This window comes from Psittacula echo (genome assembly GCF_963264785.1).
Source record: "Psittacula echo genome assembly, chromosome: 1".
NCBI classification, from domain to species: domain Eukaryota; kingdom Metazoa; phylum Chordata; class Aves; order Psittaciformes; family Psittacidae; genus Psittacula; species Psittacula echo.
The window spans coordinates 102,044,532-102,063,839 of NC_137735.1; the positions used below are offsets into that span (position 1 = coordinate 102,044,532).

The 19,308-nt window shown below is 35.2% G+C and overlaps 2 protein-coding genes across 2 annotated transcripts in view; one reads left to right on the forward strand and one right to left on the reverse strand.

Annotated features, from left to right (window-relative positions):
* The window catches only part of PLCZ1 (phospholipase C zeta 1), a gene marked incomplete at both ends in the record, with an annotated part of 52,819 nt that extends 36,451 nt beyond the window's left edge, over positions 1-16,368 (reverse strand). Inside the window, 5 exons of the mRNA XM_080609725.1 lie at positions 1,105-1,249; positions 2,875-3,076; positions 11,221-11,455; positions 15,764-15,914; positions 16,289-16,368. Of these exons, the coding sequence (XP_080465851.1) occupies positions 1,105-1,249; positions 2,875-3,076; positions 11,221-11,455; positions 15,764-15,914; positions 16,289-16,368 (813 nt within the window). The remainder of the gene's footprint in view (positions 1-1,104; positions 1,250-2,874; positions 3,077-11,220; positions 11,456-15,763; positions 15,915-16,288) is intronic.
* Positions 16,369-16,828: 460 nt separating this feature from the next.
* CAPZA3 (capping actin protein of muscle Z-line subunit alpha 3) lies at positions 16,829-17,906 on the forward strand (the record flags this gene model as incomplete). Its single annotated transcript, XM_080609736.1, has 1 exon — positions 16,829-17,906. One exon carries the CDS (start codon positions 16,829-16,831, stop codon positions 17,594-17,596), a length of 768 nt encoding a protein of 255 aa, XP_080465862.1. The 3' UTR covers positions 17,597-17,906.
* Positions 17,907-19,308: the final 1,402 nt, after the last annotated feature.

Consider the following 19,308-nt stretch of genomic DNA (forward strand, 5'->3'; position numbering starts at 1 on the left):
ACCACTAATAGAAGAACACCTTAGGCTGGTTAGGCAGCTGATAAAAACCATTACCTATTGCGATTTTATCCTCTTATTATAACTTGTGCCTGCTAAAGTTTGTAGCATAGTTATGTACAATATACCATGAAAGAACAAAAGCAGGAGAGTTATAGGTAGCAGGTTATGAAGGAGTGAAATAAAAGCATATTTTTGTTTCACTATCTTTTAAAATCAGAGACTAATTACATTTTATATAGAAATAAGAACAGAGAAATAAAAAAGTTTTGCTTAACTCTGAGAAGTCTATAAATACATATGTATAAAAACCCATATAAATGTATGACCACAGGTGTATATATTCACATATATAATGCTGGTCAGAATACAAGAGTTATCTTAATATTCTTTCGGGAATTCATTTGAGCATGAGTTTTGCCAAAAACCGATAACAAAAGACTGACATAGCGCCGAAAGCTGCCCAGCTTTCAATCCTTTGCCAGATAGGCAGAAGGGACATTGCCCTAATGAGTCACCAGACAACAAGACAGCAGTAGATGGTAATTTTTTATCAGGGTTGAATTCAAAATAAAAAGAGAAGAAATGGAAAACAGAGTAAGTCTCAAACTCACCTACAGTCTAACATTTTTCTCTATTTCATAAATTCAGGCCTAGGATGTAAGACAGACTGATAAGTGGAGTAAAAACACTAAAAGATATTAAGGAGTAAACCAAACTGATTCTGAAGTAGTTGTTCACTTTATATTTGGTCCTTCCTTAAATGACCTCAGGAGACAATTCCATCTCACAAATTCAGTAAGATCTTCTGAATTCCTTCCACCAAGTTTAGTTTGTAACAATTTTCAGAAAAATATATTTACTCTTCCTTAAATAAAATTAATGTATATTAAATAAAATATAATATATATTAAATATATATATTTTTATATATTAAAAACAGATAGAAAATTTTTCCCAGAATTTATTTCAACAGTGCTCACTGCCAGAAACACTGTCTCTGTCCCATATTTTTTGACCTTGGAGAATCTCTGACAACAACCATGTCATGGGATTTCGCTAAAGCCATCACCACTTTTCATCCAACATTTATTTATATATACATACCTCAAATGCATACTTTTCTATTATTTGAATTACAGAACGGAATGGAATTTTGCTCGTCAAAGTATGACCATGATACACAACAGGTTCATTGTTTGAGCCATCCCAGCAGTCAATTTCCAAGCAACGACATCCTTTTAAGAGAGCACTTCAAAAGAACAATTGTAAAACAATTTTACAGTCAAAAGAAAGATACCATACTTTCTCATCCAAGTCACTGTATTTCTGATTACAAGCACATTGAATTATTACAAAAAAACCCCCTACTTTTTCATGACAAAAGAAATCCTATAGAACTAAGATTATACAGATATGAGATAAGGCTAGATTTTCTGTTATTTATCTTATCTTAGATAAACTTAGAACATTAAGGAATAAGATGGATTATCTGAATAACCTTATAAGCAACAAAAAGAGAGGACCAAAGATTCAAATAAAATAAATCTGGAACAACGACAAATTGTTGCTTAAATTAGAAGAAGAAATGTTTTATTTGGCCGACTAAATGCTATTTGTCTGAACTTTGATCATCATTACATAAAACTGACAGCACCACGCTTACTTACAGAATCAGGTTGTGCTTGACCTTTACATGATCAAGTTGTTCTCCTCACCTTATTTCTAAGAGTGAGTGCTGAAAGTTTCTTGAATGCCTTAAATTTACTCTGGTTTAATTTTTAATACTTTAAGGGCATCTCTTAAAGTTCTTAGGTTTCTAGCATTTAACTTCTTACTAATTTAAACATTTTTGTAGACTATTTCACCTAATTACAAATCTGTCTTTTACATGCTCCATTTTAAATGCTACAACTATCTCAAAGATGCTTCTAGCTTATTTTTAGCATTTTATATTTTCCTTACACAATCAGTAGATAAGGGGAGAGGGGTATACCTTGTTTGCATTTACTTTCAGCAATATAATATCAATGTCATATCATTTCAAATACTGTTAGAAGCAAATTCTCTAGTGTTTCTCATGGTTACAAGCTATGATAGAATATCGAGAGAAAGATCAAAACAAAAAAGTTTGGGTAGATGGTGGTTCTGACTGCTTTCACTTTACTGAAGTAGGACAAAGTAATAGGAATGACGGATGCCTGTCTTCCAAATTCATCATACTCTGTCCCCTTCTGAATTGCCTTTAATACATAACCCATTTTCTCCTTTTCTAATAATTTCTTCTAAATGTGTCTTGGTAACAAGCCATACTGGTTTCCTACTCCTCTTGGAGTCATACGCTAAACTTTCAAAGTTTCTTCTCCCTCCTGGCTACTTTACTGCCCACAGTTTTATTTATTTATTTATTTTTAAATTGAACACATTGCAACATATACTGATCACAGATATCCTTCACATACTCTGCTGTACTGTGCCCTTATATCCTGTATACATTTATTACAGGGAGTTATTTATTTTTGCATGGCATGCTGAGGTTAAAAACTGACTTAATCTTGATCATATTCTGTGCAGCATACTATAGATTTCATTTGCTATAAGGCTGATATTTTCAGATGCAAGTGAAAAAAAAACCACAACAGATTGTTTCCAGACTACGAACAGATGGTTTGGCAATTATATTGAAAAGTATACACACAAAATAAAACACTACTGTCTTGTATCTGTGATAAAATACCATTCTACTTGTATCTGTGATGGTTTTGTTCCTTACTGCTAATCAGGATTATGTATGACTTAATATTCACTGAAAAAATAATATTTAAAATATTTTAAAACAGTTGACAGTAAAATAAACATATTTTAAAATCTAAATACCTGGCATATCCCCATAAATGACTGGGTCCTATGAGTTGATCAGCTATCAAGTAAGTGTTGTGAGAAGATGAAATAAAGTAGTCACATAATGGGTAGTTCATATCTTGGTAGACGGTCCTGTGATGTCTTTTAAATACCGAACACTCTTCTGAAGCCATGTACCTTATAAATCCTTCAAATGACAGCTGCCTTCTTTTTCTCACTGAAAAAAAAGAAAACAAAAAATTTATGGGGTGAATTTAAACTGATAGTGATAGCTGTGTACTTTCCATAACTTTTAATAGCCAATTCTGAACATTGTTAAAGGGTATACAGCAGAACACTTTCCTGCAATTTTAAAACTCATAACAAACAATATAAATAACAAACATCAGATATGTGCAATTCTGGAATTGAATTGCTGTGTTTAAAAATTATGACAGAAAATAAATATGCTCTGACATTTTTATTCTTCTTTGGTCACCAGTAGGAAGAGTTTGCAGTAATCCTAATTAAATAGAAAGGAAAATATTTGGGTCTTAGTTTTGGGAAGTAACATGACAGTCAATGAATAAAGAGAACCTTCTGCTCTCTGCTGAAAGAATAGGAATTGTTCTCCAAATTATCAATTGAAGACTGTCAAGGCAATCTTGCAGAAACCGTAATTCCTAGCACAAAATGTCTTCTTCAGTGGTGGAAAGTTCCAAGCAAATACTTCTGAAATAATGTCTAAATTAGAAGTATTTCAAATAAAAATAACATCTGAACAATATAAGAGACTGTCGACAAAGATGATTTGCAAATCACGCTTATTAGATTCATAGAATCATAGAATAGTTAGGGTTGGGAAGGACCTTAAGATCATCTAGTTCCAGCCCCGCTCCCATGAGCAGGGACACCTCACACTAAACCATGTCACCCAAGGCTCTGTCCAACCTGGCCTTGAACACTGCCACGGATGGAGCATTCACAGCTTCCCTGGGCAACCCATTCCAGTGCCTCACCACCCTTACAGTAAAGAACTTCTTCCTTATATCCAATCTAAACTTCCCCTGTCCCCATCCCCTAAGTTTTAACCCGTCACCCCTTGTCCTATCACTGCAGTCCCTGATGAAGAGTCCCTCCCCAGCATCCTTGTAGGCCCCCTTCAGATGCTGGAAGGCTGCTATGAGGTCTCCATGCAGCCTTCTCTTCTCCACGCTGAAAAGCCCCAACTTTCTCAGCCTGCCTTCATACGGGAGGTGCTCCAGTCCCCTGATCATCCTCGTGGCCCTCCTCTGGACTTGTTTCAACAGTTCTATGTCCTTTTTATGTTGAGGACACCAGACCTCTACACAATACTCCAAGTGAGGTCCACGAGAGCAGAGTAGAGGAGCACGATCACCTCCTTCAACCTGCATCTATAACAAAGTATGCTAATTGCCTCCGTACCAGAGATAGTCATCTCATTTGTTTTGTTTTTAACTGATTTAATGCCAAACAGATCCATTATACTGCCAACTGCTCCTCCAATGTCATGCTTCAAATGTAGTAATTTTGAAAATGATATAATCTCAGAAGTCAGCTTTGCTTCAAACATAACCTAGTTTGAATTAGTCAGGGATTTTGCCCAGTTCTGCTTCTAAAATAACCTTATTATTGTCACCACAGTAGGCTAGTGATAATTAAGCAGTAAGTAATCCAAGATTACTTTCTGTTAATGAGAATTTAGAGATCAATGTATACAAACTTTTGACAAAAAACCCCAATCAACCAAAAACCAAAACCCGAAAACCTTACTTGCCCTCTTAATTCTCAATAGAAATATAAGAATCACAAATTACAGGTTAGAATTGCAATTATGAATCCTCAGTATGTGTACAGACTGAAAGTTTTCTATCTGAATTCCTGAAAATCACTGTGATATTAACACAAATAAAATAATTATTTCTAAATTATATAGGCTTTTGAATTAGGAAACTTTGCAATGTTTTGAAAGGCTAAACGGGAATAGAAAATAAGGATGAAGGACCTCCAGGCATCAAACATACATACATATGCTGTTGCCCTTAACCATACGAATGTCTTCCTACCAGAAGTCTGTAGAAGCTATTCTTAAAGACTTTGATTAATGAAGAGTCCACAGACATCTAAATAATCCCATTTCAACACCTAAGTAAACCTATTGTTAGAGTGTTTTCTACAATATTTAACCTGAAACTTCTTTGCTGTACAAAGTATTTGTTCTAGTTTGTACTATTTCCTTTTGTTTCCACAGTCTTGTGCATATATGAAGACCGCTATTACACTTCCCCTCCTTCCACTGCTTTCCAGAAGAAACAAATCCAATTCAGTGCATTTTTCTATTCAGGCTATGTTTTATTATATTTCTGGTAATTTTAGTTGTTCTCTTACAACTCTTCCCATCTGGTGAACTTCCTTCTTGATGATGCCCTAAACGGAACATAGTGCTTCTCCTTATTGCTTCTCTTTTTTGAACTCTACCCTTCCTTTCTATATCATCCAATTGCCCAGATCACTTTGATTTCTAATCTTGTTCCCTATAATACTTGAAGTTTTGGTGTCAAACTTAAATAAAATTAATTTTTATTCCATCATCCAGCTTATCAATGACATAATTGAAGTCTGATTCCCAAAAGAATGCTCAGTGAAAGTGTAGATTGATGTAGCCTTTCATTTTTCACTCTAACTCATGGATTAATAACTTCTCAGAGCAATTATCTAATGAGTTCCTTATGTACTATGTAGTTAGTTTGCCTGTTTCCTCAAATTGCTTTTTAGAATGCAAGACAGTGTTAAAAAGTATGTTTTTCTTCTATCCACCAGCACTCTTACTCTCTCATAGAAGAAAACTGGATACTATTTCTTTATGGTAAGGCCTGACAAACTATTACTCATCCTTACCATCTTAGAGGTGATTACATGTCCATTATTTTCCCATTTTTTTCTGGTAATTGTCTGGTGTTTGGTTTTTTGGATGGTCCCTTTCTAAAATAGATATTAGATTTGATCTTTCCCAGTCTTTCAATTCATTATCCATGCCCCACAGGTTTTCAAAGGTAACCTGTGTTAGCCAAGCTTGTTACAATCAATTTTCTAAGAATTCACATTTGTCAATCTGTCTTCACTGACCTGATTAACCCATTTAAGCATGTCCTACCCAGGTTTTTTTCCCCACTTTTGGCTGAGATCTTGCTCTGGTCGCATTAATAATATTAGCCACCCAATAGTACTTAGGTAGTGCATCAAGAATTTCCTTGGGTTTTCTTTCAATTAACTTATTTGCAAAAGGCCTTATTGCTACCCTGATGATTCTAGACACTTGCATCTTATTTAGTATATTGACCTTTTTGATTTATTCACATGCACACTTTATATTGTTTTAAACTTGTCGTAATAAGGTTTATATTCTACTTTCTGGGTCTTTAAAATATATTTTGAATTTTTTTATATGTTGATCAAACCAGAATACATTCATCCTGTATGTTTTATCTATAATGAATTACGTGAAATGTAAATTCGATTTGTTTGAAGGGAAGGCTTTTCATCAATAGTATCTGGGTTTCATTTCTGATTAATTTCTTTTTCATGTTCTGTATATTTCTCTATGTAATTAGAAGTTGGACCACTAACTGTTTACTTTTTTTTATTTATCTTTTATATTAATGAAAAATACTAAAATATTTATATTTTTATACAGCTTATTACATACCCTTACATTACATTGGCTTATAAACTTTATTCCCAGGTATAGGTAGTTGCTGTCCTTGAACTGCATATAACTAAAGTGTGACAAAGGTGAAGTGGCAGAAAGAAATCAATAAATGCATTGACCACAGCAACCTGTAGTGCCTCATTCCTCACTGAAAGACTGAGTACAACCTGCAGTTTCAGATGACGGCAGATGTATGGCCTGAAGTGGAGACTAGGAAATGGGGAGGAGAGGAAACTGATCTGAAGTTGAGCCTGGAAACAGGAGAAAAGTGTTTTCCCTGGTATTAAATGTGTGTATGCTTTATATCCTAATAGCTGAATTAGTAATTAAATGTTTATGTTACTTGGCCATCAGAAATATCAAAATGAGTACAAATACATCTGCTGGGAATTTTAGGGGTGAACTCTTGAGAAATACTTGCAGTCAGAGACAAGGGTATTATTCTGCTATATTGGAAGAAGGAAGCTTTCAATAATTGTTAAAGGTATCAGGTAATAATATAATCAAGACATAAACATTGACAAATTGGATTTAATGCTATGATATCTGACTACTTAATATCAGACTAAAACATTTATGCTTTAAGTGAACAGTAAAGACAGAAACATTTCCTTGGCTATAATAAGGATACAGTTTAAGTCTTCTTTCTTATTTCATGCAACTTTTTATAAAATTTGTAGAAGAAAGAATCTGCTCTGTTAAATTTTGTATATAGTGGCCAATGGAATTAAAAGTTTTCTCCTGCAAAGTCATGCTCTCTGTCTTTCTCTGACCCATGCAAAAAACAAGCTTAAAAGAATTTATATGCTTGGAATAAGCTGAAAATGGGTTTTTAAATAAACAATATTAATAATATTATATATTTATATATTTTGCATATAAATGTACAATACTTCTTTATATTTTTATATTGTTATTATACAATTGTATAAATACATTCTGGATTGGGGGTTGGAACTAGATGATCTTTAAAGTCTTTTCCAAACCAAACCATTCTATAATTCTATGATTACTCAAATTCTTTATCTGATGGATGCACCAAGCTTATATTGTTATTCACAAAGTAAGTAAGTTTTTCAAGACAGGATTGTATGTTTGACCTGGTTTTGTACAGCCTAGCAGGGAAATAGACAGGAGCAGACTCTTTGAATGGCATTGCAGTGTAAATAATAGTGGGATACACCTTCTTATCTTCACTCTGATTCTAGTTGCATCCATGCAAATACTGAATAATGAGCAATACTTTTTGTCTGCAAAATGAATAGTAAAATGGAGACATAACCAAATGATGGTGTAGAAAAAAGTGACATTTGGATCTTCTCTATATGTACGTGAACGTTAGTGATGCACTAAAGGTTATAGATGGATTTATCAAAGTTGTATATAAAATCTAGTCACTGCTTTCATCTTAATATCGACATACGAGTGCTATCAAGTTTAACAGATAATGGTTGTTACTACTAGTAAACCAGGAAATCAAGTGTCAGTCTGCCCTTTTTTCTTTCTGCAATACACCGGACAAGGATAGCAGATGAGTCCAGCAAATCATCCAGATGAAGAATATTCTACACCAAATTCAGAATAACAGTTACACAAAATGGGTATATCTCAATACCATATGAATCAACTACCATGTCAGTCATAACTGGAACTTTCCAATAAATACATTTGAGTGGGAGTATTAGTTCACTTGAAGGAGCATGAATAATGCAATTATTATTTCATTCAGTAAGATTATTTCTAATTGCAAAATAAACAATTTTATCACAGATGAAGAAACAAACAAGAATTTGGCTCAGCATCTGAAATTTAAACCAGACATTGAACTGAAAACCATAGAAACTTCAGTTGATGTTTACAAATTTGTTTTCTAACTGAGTAAAGAGTCTTCATAGTTTAACTACTTTATAGCTATTAACTTTCCCATACAAATAGATAAACCATTCACTTATTGTATAATTAATTAGTAAACATATTAGTTCTCAGAAAGAGTAGAATGCATTCAGTAAAATATGTTCTATTTTGAAAGGCAACCTCAGAGAGCAATGGCATAAGGAATCAAAGGTCTTGTAGCTATTAGTGAGTGACTCTTAATGAAAATGAATGTCTTCCGCTTCTTGTTGAAAGAGTAATCCAGTTTCTCCTTTCAAGTACAGTGTGAATCCTCAGAGAGATCTTCCAAGGCTATTATCTCAAAAGGAAGATTTTCCCTTTCTTGGGTTTTATTTTTCTTAATCAGTAATCATATCCACCCATTATCAAAGACAGAGAACCAAAGGAAACTGACAAAGCTAAACATCTGAGCTTCATGTTCTACTGGCCAAAGTAACAGCTTGTAGTAAAATTCAGTTAGCTCTGATTTCCTTTACTTAGCTTAGCTGAAGATTTTGCCTCAAGTTATGTTCAGTGAAACTTGGCAGAAATGTTACACCATAACTTGAGGCAGCCTTTTGTAGCTGAAGAATATGCATATTACTCCACTCATCTCGGAATTCTTATGATTCAGAGAAGGTGATCAGGCACCTACGAGGATCTTGAACAGTGCTGCTTCTGCAAGTCAGTCACAGGGACCTATAAGTCTTTGGGTGACAGAGGAAGAAGGTGTGCATTATCACTAAATGACTCAAGTGAGAGAAGACAGTAAAATGAGTAGACAAGTAAAATGACAGATAAGAACCCTGAGAAAACTAAAGTAAAAAATGGTGTATAATGACCAAAAGTGAGCTGAAGAACAGAATATACAGAAAGACAAGGGGAAAAGTTAAATAAAGGACAGAGAGCAGAGAAAGCAGACCACCATGAAAACAAAGAAATTGAAACACAGAAAGAAAAAAATAATAACTATATAAAAAGAAAAGGCTTTTAAAGCAATAAGTGTACGAAATGCATGTGGTGAAACAGAGGAACAGATTGCCCAGAGAGGTGATAGATGAGCAACCTGATCTGATTGATTATTGCAGGAGGGTTGGACTCAGTGACCTTTAAAATGGTCCCTTCAACCTAAACTGTTCTATGATTCTATGATTTTATCATTCAATTCAGGAAACTACAAGTTTGCCAGTTGGTTCCTGGTGTAAAAACTCTTGGAAGCCTTTTCTGGGTACATGAAAGAAACTATGGATCTCTGTCCACAGATGTTTTCAAGTTTTGACTGAAAAAATATCCAGAGAAACCTATTTTAAAGTCATTGTTAACCTTGCTTTAAGCAAAAGGCTAGAGTAGCTTCCCTCCAGAGGTCCATTTCCATCTAAACAGTTCCATGACTCTGTAATAGTAGAAGTCTGTGTCTAGAGACCTACTCTCAGAAACTGATCAGAGCAGAAAATGGAAATGGCATTTCTGCTTGGGATAGCATTATTATAGTTTTAACCCCAATACCACAGATAATAGCATCAATATATATATAATGGGACAGATTAACAATCAGACCCCATGCCCGCTGAAGATGCTGAGAATCTACCACATCTGCAAGACTGCTTCAGTGCACCCCTAATGTCATTATTAATCACACCTAGCTGAGGGGAAACCACAACATAACTGTCTCAGATTTCAATCTTCTCAGTAGATACATCCTTAGAAGATGTTTTCCCCTGTAAAATCTCTGATATTGGATTATTTCTACATTTAACTTTTCTACCACATGACACTCAATTATACCAAGTGCAAAAAGCATGATTAATGGAGAATATTCTATCAAATCATAGGTTTCAATAGTACAAAAAATAAGTACTATAACAAACTCTAGTAGCATTTTTTCATTTGCATGATAAACTTTTGGCAAAAATCTCCACTGTATCAACAATGCTGTACAATTTATATGACCCTGAAATAAGATTAGAATGATCTTGGTTGCAAAATATGCTTTGAAATGGGTTTAACTACACTTATTTTCACTTTATTACGATTGTGAATCACAGTAGTCTGTAGAGTTATACTAAATTATATTACATTAAATTCTGACATTTTCTAGTCTTTAAAAATTATGTAATCAGTTTTCAGATTTTAACACTGTAAACTTAAAAAATTAATTCATTATTACTGATTTAATTATGGTTGATTTCCTCTAAGACAAAGATCCTGTGCTGAACAGGCCGGTTGCTAACAAAATGCAAGCTATTTTTTTATCTTTTTAATCCAATATTCATATTCCTCTAAATTATTAAGCAAAATTACTTTTGAACAATTTAGCTAAACAAAAAAAAATCAGATTTTTTTCCTAATAATTGTCATTCTCATGTTTCAATGGGCATTAAAAAGATTTAGTGCAGTTTGAAGATTTAGTGTTTTGTTTGAAGCAATCTACATGTAGATTTTGGAACAGAGTCTTGCAAACAGAAGTAAGAATGATGGATCTGGTATGTAATATGCCATCATTAAGCAATAGGTCATGGAAATTTATTGTGCTTTATTAATGGGTTTTTGCATTATTACATTCACAGTGTTCAAAGATCTGAATTTTAAGAAAACCAGCATTCTTACATGTGCTCACAAAAGATATTGTATAACATACAAAATTATCATATAATTGCTTACGTTCATTTTCTTTAATTTTCAGTTTGCATTGTCAGGTAAGTATTCAAAATTATAAACACAGTCACTGACAGTAGCACAATAAATAAGAACTAGAAATCAAATACTTAAACTATGCATACCTTCTTCAATGGGTTCATACTTTAAAATTATTTCTAAGGCAGTTGTTTCACACTCTTCAGTTTCATATTGTTCTTTCTTAAGAAATTCAACGACCTGGCCATGAGCTAGAGTTTTGCTGTTTGGAGAGTAAGCACGGAAAAGTTCAAGGAATTCAGGTCTGTGTACAATGGTTCGATAAATTGCCCTGAAGTCTTCTATGTTAATCACATGTTCCTTCCGTTTGTCAATTGTTTTCTGGGGAAATAAATAAATAAATAAATAAATAATAATAAAAAAGAAACCACAACCAACACAAACACCAAAGCAGTCAAGACAAAGATATGCAATGATGCAAAGATACACACAAATCACTATTATAAGTGATCATAAGAGCAAGAATAATAGAAAAAAAACTCAGACAACAGTGACTGCTATGCATTATCAAATAATATTCTTCCACTTCTATAAGCAACTTTTGGGTTTGACTTTGTGTGTTAAAAATATTTCATACAAATTAAAATGTACTATATGACATAATTAGCTCCTAAGTAATCACAATAAATTTCTATCTAACATATATGCAATATTAAAACACATTATAAAAAGCCTCTAAAGTGCTATGCACTAAAATAAACCTGCAGTATGAAAATCAGTGAGTGGAAAATATATTTAATATGCTGTCTCTCCAACAGCAATTTAAATCATATTTTAAATACTGTCTGGTAAATTTACATACAACATATGGAAAACAGTAATCTAAAAAATAAAATAAGGATGACCAAATTATCATGAGATCAAATTCTTTCAATACATCAATTTATTGGTTTTGTGTGGCAAAGTTTTGGTAGCAGGGGGGCTACAAGGGTTGTTTCTGTGAGAAAGTGCTGGAAGCCTCCCTTACATGAAACAGAGGCAATGCCGGCTGGCCCCAAGAGCAGTTAAAGTTGAAAGTTAAGCCTTGGAAGAAGGGAGGGGTGGCAGTAGTTGGTTTTAACATTTGGTTTTATTTCTCTTTATCCTACTCTGATTTGATTAGTAATAAATAAAACTAATTTCTACAAACTGAGTTTGTTTTGCCCATGATGGTAGTTGGTGAATAATCTCTCCCTGTTCTCATCTCAACCCATAAGCCTTTCATTATACTTTCTCTCTCCTGTCCAGTTGAAGAGGGGAGTGATAGAGCAGCTCTGGTGGGCACCTGGCATCTAACCAGGGAAAACCCACCACAATGAAATAGGAAACACTATTAAAGTTTGAAGACAAGATATTTTATAATAACCTATGACAACATGTTCTATTCTTAACAACCCAGAATGTTTAACTCAGATTAATTATTCACACTTTCAGAATTCTTATACTGTAAGCTTGTTTTCAGAGTTTACAAAATGTTAGCACATTAATTAATTTCAGTATTTCAGTATAAAAGCCACTCAAAAAATCGAAAGGGCAAAAGCATTTGAGTAGTATAATACTTTTTTACCATTTGTGCCATTTACCTGTTTCTCAGGCTTAAAAATCTTAATTATTCTTAAAAAAATATCTACAAGAAATATTTGTAGTTTGTGCATAAGAAAAATTGTGCATATAAAATATAGATCTTCCTAACATTTTAGCTTGCATGATTCTTAAAAGTTGCCAAATTAAGAGATATTTTGGATACTTACCAGCAGAAGTACTCACAAAAATAAATAAATGGAAAATCATTGCCTCATTTTTTTTTTACTGTAAGCTCATCAAAATTTATAATCGTTGGCTCTTTAAACTGAGACTACCAAAGAGGCTACATTTTAGCATCTAATAATATGACAGCCAACGTTGATAGTATAGCTGCTCCAAAAATGTCTATAAACATGAAATGGTTTACTTGAGTCCTGGCTTCTCTTTGATGAAGAGTTTTGATTACTATTAAGTAAGATTAATTTTGAAGAGATACCATAAAACCTGAAATGATAATGATTCATTCTTCCTATGCAGTACAGTTCCTATTAAGGACTGTCTGAATAGTACAACGATAAAGAATGCATTCGATAACCAAAACAAGTACGAAAGTGAATTTCATAAGGAGTTCTAGACAAAAATTTTGCAAATCAGTACATAAGAACTTGCTTCGAGTTTGTGAAAGACATTTGTAATGATGATTTTTAACAGAAATCCCCATCAAGAAAATAATTCAATACAAATGCTAATAATACTCATTTCATTGCTGCTTGAGAAATCCCACATCTAAGGTTGATATCTTCAATTTGATTCTTAACAACTCTAAGAAAACAACAAATTTACTCATAACCATTAAGTAGAAAAAGAAAATACCAACTCATTTTGGAATGAAAGAATCTGTGAGGACCTTGGCAATGTTTACTTAGGTATTGGCACAAAGTAAAGCTGGGCAAAAAGTTAAATTTTCTACCTCAGCTATGTCTAGATGGAATACAGGCAATAATACTATACAGGAGAACTTTTCAAGTTAAAGTTATGAAAATCATGTTGCTAAAAAAAAATTATTTTTGTTATTTTTATTTTTCTTTCTTCACATCAATTCTTTGCTATTCATAAAAAGTATCTTGGCAAAGACAGACTTGAGATGAATTATATGAAAATGGATTATACCTTTAAAATCTTAATGTTCATAGTTCTGATAATGCTCAAAAGAGCATTGGAACATTACAGTAAAATAAATCCAATGAGACTAGACAAGAAAGAATCAAGATATTTTTAAAAAATATTTTCTATAAAAATTATTGTCATGTATAACCATTCAATTAACTGTTAATGCATAGTTACTGACAATGATGCTGGCTAAGATTTCCTTCCAGACTGCTTTGCATTTTTACGTAGTATTACACTGATGAACAATTTGAGCCCCAAAACTACTGAATATACTCAAATCTCTCTCAAATAGCGAAGAATACCTAGCAGTACTGCTATAAATAACTAAATCAGACTGTTGAGTATATTATAGTGTTAAATATAATTAAATCAGTCGTTCTATGCAGGTCACTTCCTCATATAATTACTCTTTATTACAACTGACCAGCTATCTATCTCAAATTTCTGTCAGAAAGTAAAGTAGGTCGAAAATACCAAAACACTGAGAAATGTTTTCAAGTTCTCATGAGATTCTCAAGGCTGGAAATTCTTTCAATGCAGTGCAAGTTCAAAAGCCACCGACAGCCTCTTTAGCGAGGCCTGAGTTCACACTGCTGGTTTTACCTTGGCTTGACAAGGCATAGAACAATGAGAGAAGAACAAGATAGAGTGAGGAAATTTTTATGCCTATCCTCTGCCTGCCTGTCAGCATGATGTGACCTAAAAGTTTCAGACTTGCCATAATTAATTTTCCTCATCAAATCTGGACAGAATTAGCCAGCTGGTTACAAAATTCTCAAAGAAATCACATATGTATAGCCACTTGGCTTCAGTCCCTTAGGAAAACAGCTTTGCCAAACAGCTAATTTGTTAAAAAAGGTGAGCTAAAAGGAAAAATCATATATCTTTTGAGGGGACCTGAGGGAACTAGAGGGGACCTAAAGAACATGAAAACCAAAGACAGTCAATTTTGCTGAATCTTCTCACTTAGGACTGCATTCATTTTGTGGTATTTTGCTTGCCTACACTAAATTAACTTATTAGTATGTCAAATTTCTAGCTGTATCATATAACTTTCATAGAAATCTTTTAAATGTTGCCATATCTCAAACTCACACTCTTTCCCAAGTGTTAGAGTGTAATCGCCATCCATTCCAGCATACCTCTTACATAGTTCAGAGAAGATGTATAGTGAAAAATTGAATTAACAAGTGTGCTGGATCTATGTTGACCTGAAGCCTGAGAAGTACAGACAATTCCATATTGTCCTCCCAGCAAAAGGATTTCTAGAAAGTCACTCTAATGGGTTCTGCCCAGCATCAGACAGGCATGTCTGGGCTTGTTAGCTTGATCACAGAAGGATGGGGTGAAACGAGAATGTTTTAATTTTTCTCAAGTGAAGCTAAGTTACAAAAAAGCTGGGAATCAAAACCTATATATTTTCTATCGAAGTACAATATTATGGTGTGGTGAAAAGTTGGCATTATTTGTGTGTCCTTCTGCCAAGTAACAAGTGACAGGACAAGACAAAATTACCTCAAGTTACACCAGGGGAGGTTTAGGATGGATATTAGGAAAAAAATCTTCACCAAAAAGGGCTGTCAAGCATTGGAACAGGCTGCCCAGGGCAGTGGTTGAGGCTCCAGCCCTGGGAGTATTTAAAAGATATGTAGATGCTGCACTTAGGGACATGATTTAGTAGTGTATTTGTCAGTGCTAGGTTAATGCCTGGACTTGATAATCTTAAAGGTCTTTTCCAATTTAAATGAGTCTGTGATTCTATTCTATGATTCTAGTGCAACTGTTCAGTTATCTGTTTTACACAGAAGCAAAAGACCTGGATAAGACAAGTTATTTGCTGGTTTTGCAGACCCGACAAGCATGAAATTCACTTCTCAAAATGTTAATTTTTATAAGTCAGCAAAATATAACTTGACTTCTAAATGTATTTAATTGCTTCATCTACATATTCCTCACCTTGAAAACATGTTTTACATGTGAGTAATTAAAAGGCAATTCAAATTTTTTAAACAACTGCATTGTATTTTCAAAATCGATCTTCCCATCCATGAAATCATCCTGAATGATGTTCAAAAACCATGTATGGGAGATCAGGTTAAGGAAACTTCTGGCTCATGTCATTGCCTTTTAATAGGGAAAGGGGAGAAGTTTTATATTTTTTTTAGCCTAAAAAGCTTGCACTTTGCTGTTTTCATACTCTAGAACATCCTTGTCTTCTGATTTCTGAGAATGTAGCAGTCTCTGAGGCACAAAAGAACACATTTTTGCTCCATGCCCAGAGACTGAGGGCAAAGGTAGCAAAAAGGTTCAAAGAAAGGGAAAGGGAGGGTGTGAAGGAAAACAAGGGGTAGTCAGGGTGAAGAAAGAGGTGCAGTGAAAGGAGGGAAATGTGGGGAGGCTGATGTGATTCAGCAGCTGTGGGCAATGGTGGGAAGAGGAGTGCCAACAGCAAGCATCAGCGAGGACCAGCCCTGTGCCTACCCAACCAGCCTCAACAGCCCTGGCTGGACCAGGCCAGACCAGGCTGCACTGGCTGCCACAGGCCCTCCCAATGCAGTCATAGGCCGAGCACAGACATGGGGGGGGAGATCACACAGCAGCAGTTGTCGCAGGGCAGGGAGAGGAGAGGAGGAGGAAGAGGTAGAGCAGCAAAAGGAAGATAAGGTACAACATCGGGAGGATATCTGTTCTCCTCCATGGTGGCTCTGCACTTCCTGCTCAGGTCTCTTCACTGCAGTGGTATTTGGCAGGACATCACCTTGGCTTAGTCCAGTTGCCGATCAGGCCCCCTTCCTACCCCTGCACCCCTGTTCCCTACCTGGCACAACTCCCAGCACTGGAACCCCACCAGCGCTGCCCTGGTGACGCTCTGAGGTCACAGACTGCGGGACCCTAGCACAGATCCCTTCCCAGCACACACCCTCCCTTCCCCTGCCACCATCTTGTACCTTATCCCTCCATCATGAAGTGCTCTCCCCTCATCTGCAATCCCCTGCCCTTTGGGACACCCTAGCTCCCAGCATGTGCATGAGGCAGGACCTGTGCAAGCCAGAGAAGGTGCCTTTCATTTGCAGCCTACTACGACAGTCTCCTCCTGGGGAATTCAGCCAGATTGTCCAAGATCTCTCTGCTCTGGTGCAAGATGAGCAGCTGGTGAGGCAGGAGGCTGCCCGCATAGGGGCCTGTCACAAGAGCAACTTCACCCGCACCAAAATAAATGGGCACACTGTGCTTCTGACCCACTACGATGACCTGGGGGGAAACCGCTTCTTCGACCCTCAGGACAAATTCTCTTTTGAGCTTGACCACCTGCGTCGGGTCACCAGAAAACCTCAGCTGCATGGGGTGATGCTAGATGAGGGGGAACTGTGGAAAGAAAACCTCCACAAAGGCTTGAAGGCATACATAAGTTGCTGCTTTCCTGTAGCAAACTGCTGCGTGTTCAAAAAAAGCCTGGGGAAGAGGCAGATGCTTGTGGCTTGCATTGGGGCTCATCAGTACCAGGCTTCAAATCACTGGAACAGCCTTTGGAAGTCAGACTGGACTTTTGCCCTGACTCCATTTACCACCCAAGATACAGGGATCTTTCTCCTCCAGATACACTTCAAAGATGCCAACCTCCATGTAACTGTCAGCAAGTCTGTGAGTGACAGTCTACATATGATAGACCAAAGTCAGTTTGCCACAGATTTTGTGAAATTTCTGAAAGCTGAGGACACCAGGTTTCATACTGCCATTCTGGAAAACCTTCAGGCTTTCTCAGAAGATATATGGGGGAAATATCAATGAAGGAAACTCCCTGTTACTCGCACTTTTATCAACTGGAGTAAACTATTGAATGATCAGCATCTGAACACTAATGTCTCCAATACAGAAGTGCCTCCAAGCTTACTGAAACGCAATATTTGATATGGTGGCCTAAATTAAGAAATTAAAAAACAAAACAAAAAAACCCCAACAATAGAAAGAAAGAAAGAAAGAAAGAAAGAAAGAAAGAAAGAAAGAAAGAAAGAAAGAAAGAAAGAAAGAAAGAAAGAAAGAAAGAAAGAAAGAAAGAAAGAAAGAAAGAAAGAAAGAAAGAAAGAAAGAAAGAAAGAAAGACAGGGAGGGAGAGAGGAAGGAAGGAAGGAAGGAAGGAAGGAAGGAAGGAAGGAAGGAAGGAAGGAAGGAAGGAAGGAAGGAAGGAAGGAAGGAAGGAAGGAAGGAAGGAAGGAAAGAAGGAAGGAAGGAAGGAAAGAAGGAAGGAAGGAAAGAAGGAAGGAAGGAAAGAAGGAAGGAAAGAAAGAAGGAAAGAAAGAAAGAAGGAAAGAAAGAAAGAAGGAAAGAAAGAAAGAAGGAAAGAAAGAAAGAAAGAAAGAAAGAAAAAGAAAGAAAGAAAGAAAGAAAGAAAGAAAGAAAGAAAGAAAGAAAGAAAGAAAGAAAGAAAGAAAGAAAGAAAGAAAGAAAGAAAGAAAGAAAGAAAGAAAGAAAGAAAGAAAGAAAGAAAGAAAGAAAGAAAGAAAGAAAGAAAGAAAGAAAGAAAGAAAGAAAGAAAGAAAGAAAGAAAGAAAGAAAGAAAGAAAGAAAGAAAGAAAGAAAGAAAGAAAGAAAGAAAGAAGGAAGGAAGGAAGGAAGGAAGGAAGGAAGGAAGGAAGGAAGGAAGGAAGGAAGGAAGGAAAGAAAGAAAGAAAGAAAGAAAGAAAGAAAGAAAGAAAGAAAGAAAGAAAGAAAGAAAGAAAGAAAGAAAGAAAGAAAGAAAGAAAGAAAGAAAGAAAGAAAGAAAGAAAGAAAGAAAGAAAGAAAGAAAGAAAGAAAGAAAGAAAGAAAGAAAGAAAGAAAGAGAGAAAGGAAGAAAGAAAGAAAAAGGCAAAACAGGGTTGCTTGGTTGATTTATTTTGGGATTACTTGGGAGAGTGCAAAACCCATCATCAATCACCACTTTGAAAATATTTCAGGTCTGTAGTTACTGACAATAATTTGCTGCATTTTTAAAATTTTCTTCATGTACTTTTCAGCTACTTCTAGAGTTACTAGAAATGGTCAAAATGTCAAAGTCAGTAGAGTACTGCAGGTGACCCAGCAAGCAAACTCCCACTTTCCTTTGTAATTTTACTTTGTATTTACTTATGTAACTTCATATTACACATATCATTGGTTACAAGGAAATTGGTAAGGTAGGTTAGCAAAGATATTGAGACACCATTTCTAGATTTTTCTAATACTGAAATGCAGGAAACTCAGCCTTCAGGCTTTGCTTGTGCATACCACTTTATATACACAAGAGACATCCCTAACATAGTCACAGGAACAAAGGCGGACCAGTACACAGGAGGAATAAATTTCTTGTTTTATAGTGCAAAAGATATTTCAGGAGTGACCAGGGCTGTGTCCTGGGTGTTTCAGCATTACAGAATAAAGCAATGCTACTTCCCATCTCCAAGTGTTTATTACAAATGCCAAAAAAAAATGTATGCGATTTTGTTTTACTTTTAAACTATGACAGTGTTTTGCTATCATACTTA